General features: G+C 40.6%; 1 protein-coding gene across 2 annotated transcripts in view; it reads right to left on the bottom strand.

Moving 5' to 3' along the window:
* The window catches only part of NUCKS1 (nuclear casein kinase and cyclin dependent kinase substrate 1), a 28,108-nt gene extending 16,413 nt beyond the window's left edge, over positions 1-11,695 (bottom strand). For both annotated transcript variants that reach the window (XM_082833766.1, XM_082833765.1), the window contains exon 1: positions 11,603-11,695. In XM_082833766.1, coding sequence (XP_082689892.1) covers positions 11,603-11,619 — 17 coding nt within the window. In that variant the 5' untranslated portion in view covers positions 11,620-11,695. The remainder of the gene's footprint in view (positions 1-11,602) is intronic.
* Between the last annotated feature and the right edge of the window lie 2,646 nt (positions 11,696-14,341).

A 14,341-nucleotide genomic window follows, 5' to 3' on the forward strand; every position in this document is an offset into this window, starting at 1 on the left:
GCAACTAGGCCCATGAGCCACAACTACTGAGCCTGTGCATCTGGAGCTTGTGCTCCGCAACAAGAGAGGCCACAACAGTGAGAGGCCCGCGCACCGCGATGAAGAGTGGCCCCCGCTTGCCACAACTAGAGAAAGCCCTCACACAGAAACGAAGACCCAACACAGCCAAAAATAAATAATTTAAATAAAAGATCTATGATAACAAGGGTCATTCACAAAAACTCATTATAATGATTTATAATAATAGTTTGGTTCATTTTTTGCTTTCTAAAGATGCTTATTCAAAACATATTGTTTTCCACTACTTAGAGATTTACCTTATTCAGGGTTGATATACATTTTTGATGAACTTATTCCCATGCAAAGTTGAAATTAAGAAGTCAATATTTAAGTCTAAAGGCATAGGAAGTCCTACCTCTAGCTAAAAACAAAGAAACATTCTCATTTTTATTACTTAAATTAAATGCCAAAGCTAAACCAACTCTTCAGTGTAAAATGAGCATCAAAAACTGGAACTGGGAGGACAACACAAAATTTCAATATAGCATAGAAGTTAAAAACACAGATTTTTAAAACTGGGTTGAAATCCTGGCTCTGCCAGTTACTTGCCCTCACTGAACTTCAGTTTCCTCACCTGTAAAATAGGAATAACAATACCTATCTCTCAAGATTGTTTCGAGGGCCAGGTACACAATTATCCAATAAATAACAGCCATTATTTCTTGTAAGCACTTACTTGTTCCACCCAGACTACTACTGCAATCTTGAACCCATGTAAATACACAAGTAACACTCTTATTTATTAGAACAGCACGATTAAGCTGCTCCTTTTAAAACCATTGTCTTAAAAAATAAAATAAAATAAAAACGTTATGTCTTAGAGTACTGATTCTAGTGCTATTTAGAAAGATTGTCTTTAAGAGTTTGTTGCTCATTTCATTAAAATGCAGTATCAAAATACCCCCCTATTTTTATATTATTTCCAACTTTATGATAAAGTTTTCAGTTGCCATTTAGGCCAGAGAAAGTAGCAACAGTAGCTATTTTAAGTCCACCATTTAAGTTAGATCGATTTCTATCACTCAGATCAACTGGAGTTCCATCTAAGTAAGTCTAAAAGTTTGCACTAGAAAAGAGAACTGTAACCCAGTAAGGAAAACAAAAGTTTAAAATAGAAACTATAAGAACACAAAAACTTCAATTAAGGGGCTTCCCTGGTGGCGCAGTGGATGAGAATCTGCCTGCCAATGTAGGGGACGCAGGTTCAATCCCTGGTCCGGGAAGATCCCACATGCCACGGAGCAACTAAGCCTGTGTGCCACAACTACTGAAGTCCGTGCACCTAAGAGCCCGTGCTCTGCAACAAGAGAAGCTACCGCAATGAGAAGCCCACACACGCACCACAACGAAGAGTAGCCCCCACTCACTGAAAGCCCGCACGCAGCAATGAAGACCCAACACAGCCAAAAATAAATAAATAAATAAGTTTTAAAAAAAGAAAAACTTCAATTATGTTCCTGCTCTTACTTTAAAAGCTGATATAATCGCTATATTTAGATCCTAAAGGTACCTTGGTCACAAATGAACCAATTCCTGGATGATCACCAGAGGGCTTTGAGATTAAGCCCTTACTTTTGCATCAAAGTGCAAAAATGAAAGGTAAAGTTGGAAGCTAGACAAAGAACACTAAAAGATCCATTTTTGGCACCAAATGTGGATAACTCAAGCAATAGGATTTTTTTTCTTCCATTCTCTTAATCATCAACTTCTTTTTACTAAATACTGGTAAGTCTACCCCCCAAAATGCCTTTTCTTTCTTACAGCAGCAACCATCCAAGACCAAATCAATAATATTCCTGAAATGTGAGGTATGTAAAACTAACATTCTAAAGAATCAAGGATCAACAGTATTTCAGAGATGGAAACTACCACATTTTTTGAGATGATCTCATCTAACCCTTTGAACCTTAAACATGAGAAAACAACTTAAAACCACAAAATTCAGTGCTACTCTTTAACAAACCTGCACATCAAAATATGGAGAAACAATTAAGTTCCAGGTGAGGAAGCAGAACTTTAAAATAGAAACCCACATTTAATTATTGACACCCTAAGCTTTGTATTAAAGAACACAAAATCATTTTCTCAAGGCAAATCAGAGAGACTTTTTGACAATTTACTACATTATTTAGCTCAATCAAGCTATCTTCCATTTTTACCCTGAAGAAGTCCTATTGTTCTGACCAATTCAGGGAAGAAGAAACACCTAGCTAATTTTCTAGAATTCAGCAATTTTCTCATTAGGCACTTAAAGTGCACTTGAAATCTAAGTGTTGAGAAACCCAAAATAGCTAACATAGCTCTTTTCACTAATCACCTAAGTGATAAACATCTAGAACAATGTTTCTCAGTCTATTGGTCACAACCCACTATTGGGTCCTGAAATCAATTTACTGATGTATAACCAGCACTTTATTTTCTTGGCTGCGGCTCGCGTGGGATCTTACTTCCTGACCATGGATCGAACCCAGGCCCCTGGTAATGAGGGCACTGAACCCTAACCACTGGACTGCCAGGGAATTCCCTATAACCAGCATTTTAAAAGAAAAAGAAGCAAATAGAAAATATCAGAGAAAATTACACCTAAATAACTGGCAAGTTCCTGAAACTTGTTTCAGGTATTTGTATTCTTGTGTGTAGCAAATTGTAATGCAAAATGTATATCTTATAGGAACTTCATCAAAAAAGTCTGAGCCACTGCTATAGAATAAAATGATTTCCAAAGTAGTTTTTAGTTTCACCTTTACAAAAAACGATTTGTTATTAATCCATGGCCACAAAAGTATAACATCTCTTCCTATTTTAATTCATTGTTTTAAGAAAACCACTTTTTTGGGGCTTCCCTGGTGGTGCAGTGGTTGAGAATCTGCCTGCTAATGCAGGGGACACGGGTTCGAGCCCTGGTCTGGGAAGATCCCACATGCCGCGGAGCAACCAGGCCCGTGAGCCACAACTACTGAGCCTGCGCGTCTGGAGCCCGTGCTCGGCAACTAGAGAGGCCGCGATAGTGAGAGGCCCGCGCACCGCGATGAAGAGTGGCCCCCGCTCGCCGCAACTAGACAAAGCCCTCGCACAGAAACGAAGACCCAACACAGCCAAAAATAAATAAATAAATATTAAAAAAAAAAAAAAAGAAAACCACTTTTTTTAAACTTAAGTACTCATAACACCTATCAAAGTTTGGTGGCCCGTGGGGGACAGAGGGAAGGGCGATACACCACCAGGTGTATTACAGCTACTGGACCTTAGACAATCTAATCCAATCTTACCCAAAACGTGTTATTCTATCAACAAATGTCCCTGGAAGGGCATGACTGAGAACCTTTCATGATCTCCCAAGGCAAATAATTCCAAGAAAACCGGATAATGAGACAGTTCTTCTCAGCGAGGTGAAATCTGCCTCTAAAGTCCACTGACCAATTCTGTCTTGTCTAGCTCCTGGGATCACCATGGTCTAAATCTAAACCCTCTTGCATAGAGCAGCCCTTAAAATTTGTGCGACAGTTTCCACTTTTTTCTTCAAGGCTAAATACTAAAGTTTCTGCCTATCAAATGTCCTTAAAACTTAGGACATTTACCTCTCTTCATTCTTCTATCCCTCAAGATTCTTCATATGCCAAGTTTTCTCAGGATATAAGAAAATTAGTTCATAGAAGCCGGAATACCTAAACTCAATTCAGGTTAATTTCTCACAGTTGCTTATTTTGAGCTTCACGTTCCTTTTGGCTAAGATATATTGCTTTGACTGCATCTTATATCGTTCTGCTTTCTACAATTAAACAGAATTCAAAAACAGTCACAAGATACAAGAAAGCAAAAATTTTAAAGTAAATATTTAAAATCAAGAACATTACAGGAAATAGCTCTTTAAAGTTTTTCAAATGGAAAAAGTAAATTTCTGCACAAAAGGGGAATAAAGGAGTTCTGAATGATGAGCCAGGTATATGTTTGAGATAGTTGTCACAATGCCCTCCTAAATATCAACTTGCTAATATTTCAGTCCAGATGAATAAATATGAACTCTTATATGGCACTCCTTATTCCCAAAATACATTCAGTTCCACCATATTCTCTCCATATAGTATACTATTTTATTTAAAAGTCACACACAAATTTCTGAGTATAACAAAGTATTGTGTAAATAAAATGGGCTAGGTTTTTCCCAACAGGAAGTTTAGTGCAAAAACTATGCAATTAGGAACAGAGTAAACCTCAAGCAGGTGAGATTAAAGGGGTCTCAGATGAGCACATTACCAAGTAGTCCTGTCTGCAGCAAGAGTCTTGGGACTCTCAGTGAACTCTTCCAATTGTCTTAACCCAACTACCAGGGACAAATCTGTAGCCTGAAAAAGATTTACTGACTCATTACAATAAAGGTGATGGAACATCAGAAGTGTGGAGCATCTCACCAAACAGAGGAAAACTTAAAAAGCATTTGGGGAAGGGTACAATTTAGGTGAAACTTAAATGAAGCAGTGCCTTGATAGGCTCAAAGCACAGCAGACTGTGTGAAAAGGGGTCTACATCAGGTCTAGACAGTGAAGTGGACCTTGGGTCCTATTTCTTGGCAAAGAAGTTTAGGTAGATGTGAATTTTGTGCCCAGCAACCCCTCATTTGAAGCTCTAAAAATGTTAAATCAAGATAGCTCTCCGTGTCAGAAGGAGTTAGCTTTTCCTGACAAAAGTGTGATGTTTCACTCTGATTGATATAATTTCAAATAGCGTAAGTTTCTGACAGTCTGATTTTAGAGAATCTTTTCGTAGCAGGAAAGCAGTAGTCAAAGAAGCATTGTTATAAATCTTGCCAGTTGTAGCATATCTGTGGAAGATAGTCTGTTATCCCAGCCCAATGAATAGCCGGCTGGATTTTTACTTCTCAGTGGAGCTAAGTTTTAGTTTCTCAAGTAATTCATCTTCTGGGCCATTTTATCTTGACACATGAAATCTCCCTGAAGATCTCCCTGCTTTGCAGGTAACTGAACAGGTGCACAGTTCAATAAGTAGATAGGCACTAAGAAGCACCTGAAAACATGCTATAGCCAGTTGAAACACTTTGGCAACCTGTGGTCTCTTCACCAAAAATATTTTAAAGACCTATAATTATGGCTATTTAGATACTATTTTAAAATATGGCAATGTAATTCTGTAACAATCAGTTCCACTTCCTAGAACCTAGATAGTAATATTTTTTAAACAAAACACAGGGATGCCCCATTTTGACCAAAGTGGTCATATACTAAATCAAATGTTTTCTCTTATTGACCACAACACCACAGTCTCTAAGTGCCAGAGGGGCACTATTCACATGGACTATAATGTGGATGTAACACAGATGGTGTCCCAGAGTTACACAGAATGGTGGCCTTTTTATATTTCTGGGGAAAACAGATCAAAAACATAAATAAAATCAATCTCCCTTTCTTTATTCAAAACTACTTTCTCCTTATTAACTAGTTGTATTGCAATGATTTCAAACACTAAAACTCAACCACTTATCTTGGTAACTTTTGTCAAGTTAAATCAACCCCAATTTATTAATCTTAATTTCCTTCTAATTGTAATATACTGACGAGTTTTATAATAGGTGCTGAATCTTTTCGAATGCTATGATTTTTCTCCTTCGGTCTTTTAATATGAATCAGTGACAGATTTTAAGTTTTATTCCCGGCACAAATGCTACTTGATCATATGTATTTTTAATACATACTGGATTCAGTTAGCTAATACTGTTTGGCATTCTTGCATCTATACATGTACGTAAAATGAGCCCATTAATTTTCTGTGGTGTCCTTTAGGTGGCTTTGGAATCTATTCACTTACTTTGGTCAGGGGGAAATGTCCCTGATTATGTATACACTTAAATGCCACTTATCTAACATTCATGTTTCCTCCCACTTTTAAAGCCTCACACTACTTCAGTGCTTTTTCCTCTACGTTCAGGTGTCTTTTCCTTTAATTAACCCCTTCTCATATTCTTATTCCTTCGAAAAAATTTTCGTTTCCTCCACCCACCCCGCCCCTCCCCCGCTCACTTTAAAGTTGGTCTTCCCCACCAAAGTCCTGCTATGAACCATAACCCCCAAATGTGCTACTACCACAAGAAAGAGTTAACACCCCGTGGCAGTGTCTGATTGGAAAGACCACACTGGCCACAACTTCTATTTGAATTCCTGTTTCCTTTTTAATGGTTAGGTGAACTGGATCAGTTACTTAATTTAAGCCTCAGCCCTCTCACATATGAAACAAGGGATAATATATACCTTGCTCAGAGTTGTTCAAGATTTTGAAAAACATGAGGAGTATCCGGCAGAATTGACACAAAAAGTGTTGCTCATTAAGTGATGGCTCTATTGAGTTTCGAGTAATTTTATTTTTTCTAAAATTGAAGGTTGAGAAAGGAACTGTGCTGTTAAAGGTCTAGTCTTCTTATCTACAATTTAGAAATTCAAAAAGTTCTGACAACCAAGTCTTTTCATAATTTATATGGTGGTAAACATATGTGGGGCAAACAAGAGGGGCTTTTTAGGATTTTCTTTTAGTGTGAAAATTCCTAGGTTTTACCACAGAGATTAATGTGTTTGATTATAGGAGCACTACCCCAGACCTGGTGATGGTACATTATATATACAGTATAGGCGCCCTGTTATCTTTTAAATTTTTTTTTTTAATGGTACACGGGCCTCTCCCGTTTCTGAGCACAGCCTCCGGACGCGCAGGCTCAGGGGCCATGGCTCACGGGCCTAGCCGCTCCGCTGCATGTGGGATCTTCCCGGACCGGGGCATGACCGTGTCCCCTGCATCGGCAGGCGGACTCTCAACCACTGCGCCACCAGGGAAGCCCCCATTTTTTAAATTTTTGAAAAAATTTGAACTTCTGAACACATATAGTCCCCAATGGTTTCAAACTAAGGATTGTGAACCTGTAAAACATTCTACGTGAATCAAATGTATATAATAAATGTAAATCTAATGGAGAGTTAAATAGGTAAGACTCATGCAGTCTAAATCCAGCTTTACTGTCATTTCTACGCCTTAGCTCCTAGACTTAAAAGTCATCAGTAGTAAATTGAAGGAACTGGACTTAATCTCAGTTCTAGTTAAAAAAAAAATGCTTTTAATTAAAACTTATTCTGAGAATTGTTTTGAAGAGTAAGTTGAAAAAACTGCTATTTAAAATATTTTGGCCATATATTTCCCCTCAAGTATTTTCTACATAGAGCTTAAAAACCAGTGCATACAGAATGCACTCACCATTATTTGGAGATTACAAAATAAAATAGCATTTGACCATCTTCATGCCAAACACTAGGAAGGGAAGAGTGTTACCACAGAAAGAATGCCAGCATTGTATTCAGAAAATCTAGGTTCAAATCTTGGCTGTTTCACAGTTCTGTGACCTTGAGTAACATATTATTTAAGCTTATTTCATCATCTACTATATGGGAATTTTAAAAAAATCCTCTGTTACAGGGTTGTAATAAGGATAAAACAAGATAAAGTGAAATCCTCTGTACCTGACTCTGCACTTACTCTTAGTAAATGTTTATTTGGTAATTACTCCAAAAAAAAAAAAAATCAAACTTTAAAGTCTTTTTTTTTTTTTGGCATTTTATTTATTTTTTTGGCCTCGCCGCACACTGGATCTTAGTTTCCCAACCAGGGATTGAACCCTGGGCCCCGGCAGTGAAAGTGCTGAGTCCTAACCACTGGTCCGCCAGGGAATTCCCAACATTGTCTTCTTGTAATTTTCAGATTAAAGACATATATGTTGGGAAATGTTGAATACTTAAGTGTTGTTATAAAATTAACTCCATTATTCAGGCTTTCCAAGTTATTATGCGAGATATCTTTGAAGGTAAAGTCTACAGAAGAGTTTATGTCTTTTTAGAAGAAAGTGACATGAAAGTAATAATAAATGTACAGATCAAAGGTTAATAAAATCACACTTCTTTCACACACAAACACACACACAACCTGGGCATAGAGAATAAGATCAGATACAAGGAACCAGGCTCATCTAAAACCACATTTACTAGTATACTAAACTCTTAAGTGTCTTCCTGTGTATCATTAATTCCAAGCTACCTTGAATTTTCAGGTTTCCAAGTTTTTCCCTTTAACCGAGGGCTTTTTGAAACTAATTTTCTGGTAAGAGAAAATATCAATTTTTTTTTAGAAATCCACACACATTCCAACCGAATTCTCTTTGAAAAGAAAGCAATCTGGAATCTTGGGGAAGCTGATTCTCAACATAAATAAAAAATGACCAAAAAAATTTTATATCAATCTGTAAAAGCCTATGCTTTCACATCTAAACTTTCAATGTTAAAGGTTCCTTGCAGTCTCAAGTACTAAACAAAAGAAGACAAGACATCAGGTACACTTACATTATAAAGAAAGGAGCAAACAGACTGATCTGAGTGATTTGGACCATTTTCAATAAAGAAGGAAGATCTCTGAAGAATATACAAAGGTAAATTTCAAAAAACCTGGTTTCTAGGCTGGGCAAGTTAGTAAATCTCTGAGCTTTCTTTCAAAAGTAACAGCATTTTCTTCCCTACCTCACAAGGGTAAGAGTCATGAAAGCATTTTGAAAAGTTAAAAGTGCCATACACTAAAATAACATCAACACTTATCTGGTAGAAGAAACAAGCGATTATGTGGAAAGGGGGGAGGATGAGGATAAGCAGGGCTGTAAATTAAGAATCTAGGTTCTAGGCCCAATCTTGGCGTCTACTAGTGTGTGATGCAAGGCACTTCACTTGTCCAGGTCCCCACATTAAGTCACTCGTAAAATGAATTTGCCTAATTTTTTTTCTGGCTCTAAGACTGCAATTTTACGCTATAAATTTGAATCCAAGACCTAAAATATTTCAGCTCTCATTTGTATATGAGTCAGATACTGTAAAAGGTGAAAGCAATACAGTGTGAACAAAACTACTTAGATATGTGTTGCACACGTCTACGGAAAACCCTGCTGTAGCCGGTCAGTTCATCATTCCATTCATTTGGAAACTGGTGTCAAGCAGCCATTAGTACATTTCTAAATCTTCCTTAAATGCTTAGGTTAATATTAAAATGAAAATAATAGTCACAGTAAAAAATGAAAAGCAGAAAATCCTCAAAATTATATACAGGCCTAAGGGCAGAAACATATCCCAAAAGAAGCTGCAGGGACACATTTTCCAACACATGCTTTTCTTGTTTTTGGTTTGTTTTTAAACAAGGTTGATCATTCTGATATTGGGTCAACATCTATCTTTTTTTGTTACATTCCCTCAAGTACACAGACTCTTCAATTACAAAAGCACTTTCCTAAGGCAGAACTTTTTTTATTGCAAAATTTAACAAACCACCAAAGTCAAGTTTAATTATTTCTGCTTTATTATTGGTCAAGAGTATGTTAAAGGCTTTCAAAAAAGTTACAAAGAGACTTCTTCACTAAAATATATAATCAAAAACCAAGTTGCTTTAAAATTAATAACTTGAAAGTGACCCAAAAATGCCCACAATATATTAACTCCATTCTTCAATTAGGGGAAAATATACAGTTAAAATTACTTTTAACAGACTGAGCAAGAAAAAAGTTGTGCACAAATCCCAATGCCTTCAAAAAACTGATTAGAACGTGCTTAATATATTTACTCCTACCCGGTGACATTAAAAATCCAAGTTTTCAAGAAAAAAAAGTTCTGTTCGTGTTCCAGCGTCTAAATTTGGGAGCACAAACTCAGGCAAATGAGTAAAATTACAACAATAAAATTAAAAGTCATCAAAACCTAGTGAACTGCAGTTAAAAGGTAAAGAAAAGTAATAGTCCAACTTCACCACACAGTAATTTACTCCCAGAAGACAGAAGATCCAATCCAGATGAAACAAATCTTTATTATGATATTGTCTATTTCTCCTGATCCTAAAGAAAATACTCTACATAAACTGATGGGATACACTGGTCATTTATTCATAAACTGATGGGATACACTGGTCATTTATTATGCCAAAAAAAGTATGCAAACTATAATTTGCAATATCTATTCAGACTCCGTGCCAAAAAGTAGGCAAAACTCTTCCCGGTGGCGATGGTGAGTTATCGGAGATGTGGGTTTAAATTAGGCAGAAAAGCTGTCAGGTAGTTAGTTAGCACTCTCCTCACGCCCACCCCGAGCGTAGGAGCATGCAGCCCCATACCCCCACCAGCCGGAGACTGCTGTTCTAGTCTGCAGACAGAACGGTGTAGCACAAAACCCTTTCCGGGGTTCCAAACCTCCCTTTAAGAGCTCTAGCTCAAAATACTTCCGTTCCTCACAACTTGGAATGAAGAAGGGGAAGCAACAACTATTAAAACATTTAGAAACTAAACCTATTTATCCATAAAGCACTATGCAAAGCAGCCAATTCCTTACATTGAAAGCGCCAAGGACATTATATTAAAAGTAATATTTATTTGCAACAGCTCTCCTTCGTAAGGCCTCAACAGATTGGATTAAGCCACACCCCTCCATAAATGGCACATTCCATACGATAGCCGGGAGGACGGCCAAGGGCGATTCCACCGTCCGCTGGGGAACAGCAAACTTGTTGAAATTCTCAGAATAAAGTCTAACGATTAACCGAATCTAGCCCGTTTATTATTAAAGTTATTCGAGGTAAAGATAAGATTACAAAAACATCCGAGACGTGTACGCCGAGGAAGAGGAGAGGTAGCGGGAACGAGAACCACACGGGATTTAGGTCGTGCAGTTAACCCACACCTCCCTGAGTAGGGACATTTCCGAGGAAGGACATTTCTAGTCGGAGGCAAAGAGCGAACTCGAGGCGGGGGAGCGGGGGTTAACCAGCTCAAAACTCCGAGTTGGGGGGGACACAGCAGTCATTTTCCAGGGCCTAGTCCCGAACTCTCTCGGCTGCGGAGGGAAAAAGAACGCGTCCCGCCCACGCCCGGCCTGATCCGAGAGGCGGGGCTCTGCAGCGACCCGGAGGACGGAGGCGGGGCCCGGCGGCAGAGCTGCCCCTCCTGCTTTGCATGGAACACCCCCGTCCGCTAGAGAAAAAGGGCTGAGTCCCCCCCCCCACCCCCACGCAAGCCGAGGGGGGAAGGGACAATACGGCGTCTCCGCCCCCCCCCATTAAGGTGGGGTCCGAGACCCAGTCCGCTGGTCCCCGCGGCCGGCTCCAAGAGGCCGGGCCGGAGGAGGTGGGGCCTGGGTGGGGGCGCTGACTTCACACCCCTCCCCCTCCGATCGACAGAGGTTCAGGGAACACCCCGCCCGCTCCAGTGCGGCGAGTGGGGGAGGCAGCAAAGCAGCCCAGAGCCCTGCAACGGCGCGGGGCGGGGAGGAGCGCGCGCATGGGCGCGCGGCCGCTACCCCCACGCAGCCCCGCGGGCCAGCAAGGCCCCCTACGCTCAAGGGCGCGCGCGGGCCCCGAAGAGGAGGCCGCGCGTGGCACAGGAGAGGGCCGACTCTAGGCTTCTGTCCCCCACTCCTTCACCACTCACCCCAACCCCCTCCAACCCGTTCCAGGCCTCGGACTCCGCACTGACCTGACAGGCCGAGACATGTTCACTGTCGAAACAGGACCGAGTCGAGAAGCCAAAGACCAGGACCCCCCCCACCCCGCGCGCTCGGCGCCCCACCCCCCCCAACTTCGGCCGAGGGGGCCGCTGCCGCCGAACCCCGAGCTGCTGGCTTCTCAAACTCCGCCGCTCCTTGGTTCAGGGCCCCTTAATCAGACGAGCCCCCCGCTCCCCTGTCTCTTCAAAATGGATGAATCAAACCAGCCGAAAATGCGCCAAAGCCGCCGTACAACCAAAGCCACTAGGGCCTGTGGGCTCCGCCCCAACACGACCGGTCATTGGCGGCTTCTGCCAGATGCGCAGAGCTCATTCGTCCGTTTGAATCATCACGTCTCCCAGGTTCCGCCCACTCACTGATAGGCTCCGCCTCCTCCGTGAGGTCCTGTTAGTCAAGGTGCTGTGAGAGCGCACGGCCGCAAAACAAAAATGGTCGCTGCTCGGCCCGCCCCCTGGTTTCCACTCCAGAGTTGCAGATTCGTCTTGGCTTGCGTCTTAGGATGACTAGGAAAAAAGATTTATTAAGAGTTTAATATCATTTAATGTTAGCTTAATGATGTATCATTTCGCCTGCCTTGATCATCTAGAAACTCCACTGATAGCAAAACCCGTGGGATAGGCAGCTGATTCGTCAGCAAGGGGCTGCTTCTGAATTGGAGGGAAATTCCATAGGTTCAAAAATTTTGACCTTAAACCCACAAGCCCCTTCTCCTTGCTTAAGCATTAGACCTCAGGAGCCCAACCGCTGCTGGAGCAGGGAGGCAGGATCACAGGCAAGGAATAATTTAACCACCAATTTCCATTCTCCATTCTGGACCTTGAGATCACTTCAGGGTCATTAAAGTCCCAGACATGGACCTTCGGGGCCTAATGATTAGGAGCATGAGCGCTGGGCCAGAAGGTTTTTCAGTTTGAACCTTAGGTCCACCACTTAACAGTTGTATAGCTTTACCTCTCTGTGCCTGCCTCAGTTTTCTCATGTGTAAAATGGGGAACAATAGTACTTAATTCATAGGATTGTTAGGATTAAATGAGTTGATATATGGAAAGGCTTTTGGACAGTCTCTGGCAGACAGTAAGTGCAATGTAAGTATTTGTTAAATTCAGTCCCTTATCCCTGGGTGGGGATGGGGGAGGGCCTGCCTCAAGACTCAAGTCAAATAACTGAGGGTAACTCAGATCATTCCATTTAAATCCATGAACATTTGTTGGATGCATAAAACTCTCAGAGGCAGAGCTCAGGATCCCTATGGGAACGGCCAAGGTTTACCTGACCATTGTAAAATAGACTTCAATCCCTATCACAGGCAGCCTGTTAATAACCAACTGAAGCTACACTCCATAAACAAACAAACCAACCCATCACTATTGCCTCCTGAAAGTCTCCCCTTGTAAAATCTGGCTTCCCTAAGGGAAGAGAATAGCACAGTCCACCAGTAAAGCATTAAAAAAGTTATATATATATCTCCTCTTCCATGTCACTCCACCCTTTCACCCCTGAATGCTATTGTTGATAGCAAAAAAGGAATGCATAACATAGAATTCACCATTTTTACATGTGTAGTTCAGTGGCATTAAGTACATTCACATCTCCAGAACTTTTTCATCTTCCCCAGCTGAACTCTATACTCATTAAACACTAATTCCCCATTCCCTCTCTCCTCAGCCCCTGGTACCCACCATTCTACTTCCTGTCTACATGAATTTGACTAGTCAAGGAACCACATATAAGTGGAATCATACAGTATTTGTCCTTTTGTGATTGGCTTATTTCACTCAGCATAATGTCCTCCAGGTTCATTCATGTTGTAGTAGGTATCAAAATGTTCTACCTTTTAAAGGCTGAATAATATATCATTGTATGTATATACCACATTTGGTTTATCCATTCAACTGTCAGTGGATACTTGGGTCATTTCCAGATTTTGGCTATTGTGAATAATTTCTGCTATGAATGTGGTGTATAAGTCTCTCTTCCAGCCCCTGAGTTCAATTCTTTGGAGCATATACTCAGAAGTGGCTTTGCTAGATCATATAGTAATTGTATTTTTAATTTTTTGAGGAATCTCCATACTATTTTCCATAGCACGTGTACCATTTAACATTCCCACCAGCAGTGCACAAGGGTTCCAGTTTCTCCGTATCTTGTCAACATTTATTTTGCTTTTTTTGATGGGGCATAATGGGTGCTGGAATCTGTTTTGACTAAGTGTATTGTCATCCATATTATTGTCAAAATGCCAGTGCAGAGGCTGGAGTGGTGCAGTGATCACGAGTGACTTTGTTGGAGGCTCTTTTATTAGGTCAGATTGCCATTATTTAGCAAATACCAATATTTGTTATCGTGAGATGAGGCAGAGGAATTCTTATTACTTACTTACTAGGTAATGAAAGGAACTGGCCATAGTCTACATGTCCAGGCAGGTGGAAAGTTCAGAACAGGTCTTCCAGGCCTTGGCATTGTAGTTTACTTCAAGGCCTATATATAGATGGTCACTGAATGAAGGCTCTTCCTCTTCCAAGGTGAGGGTCATAGCCTATATCTCTCCTTATCTCAGCTTTGGCTAAAGTCTTCCCTCTATGTCCTTGTTTATTCGCTCAGTATTTCAACAAACACTGTCTCTTAAGAAGGAAGTAACCTAAGACTTGAACTTCTAGTTTACTTTTTAGTGGGCAAGTACAGAGTTATGCCTACAAGAGCCCTGGCAC

This window comes from Leucopleurus acutus (assembly GCF_964270905.1).
Source record: "Leucopleurus acutus genome assembly, chromosome: 2".
Taxonomy (NCBI): Eukaryota; Metazoa; Chordata; class Mammalia; order Artiodactyla; family Delphinidae; genus Leucopleurus; species Leucopleurus acutus.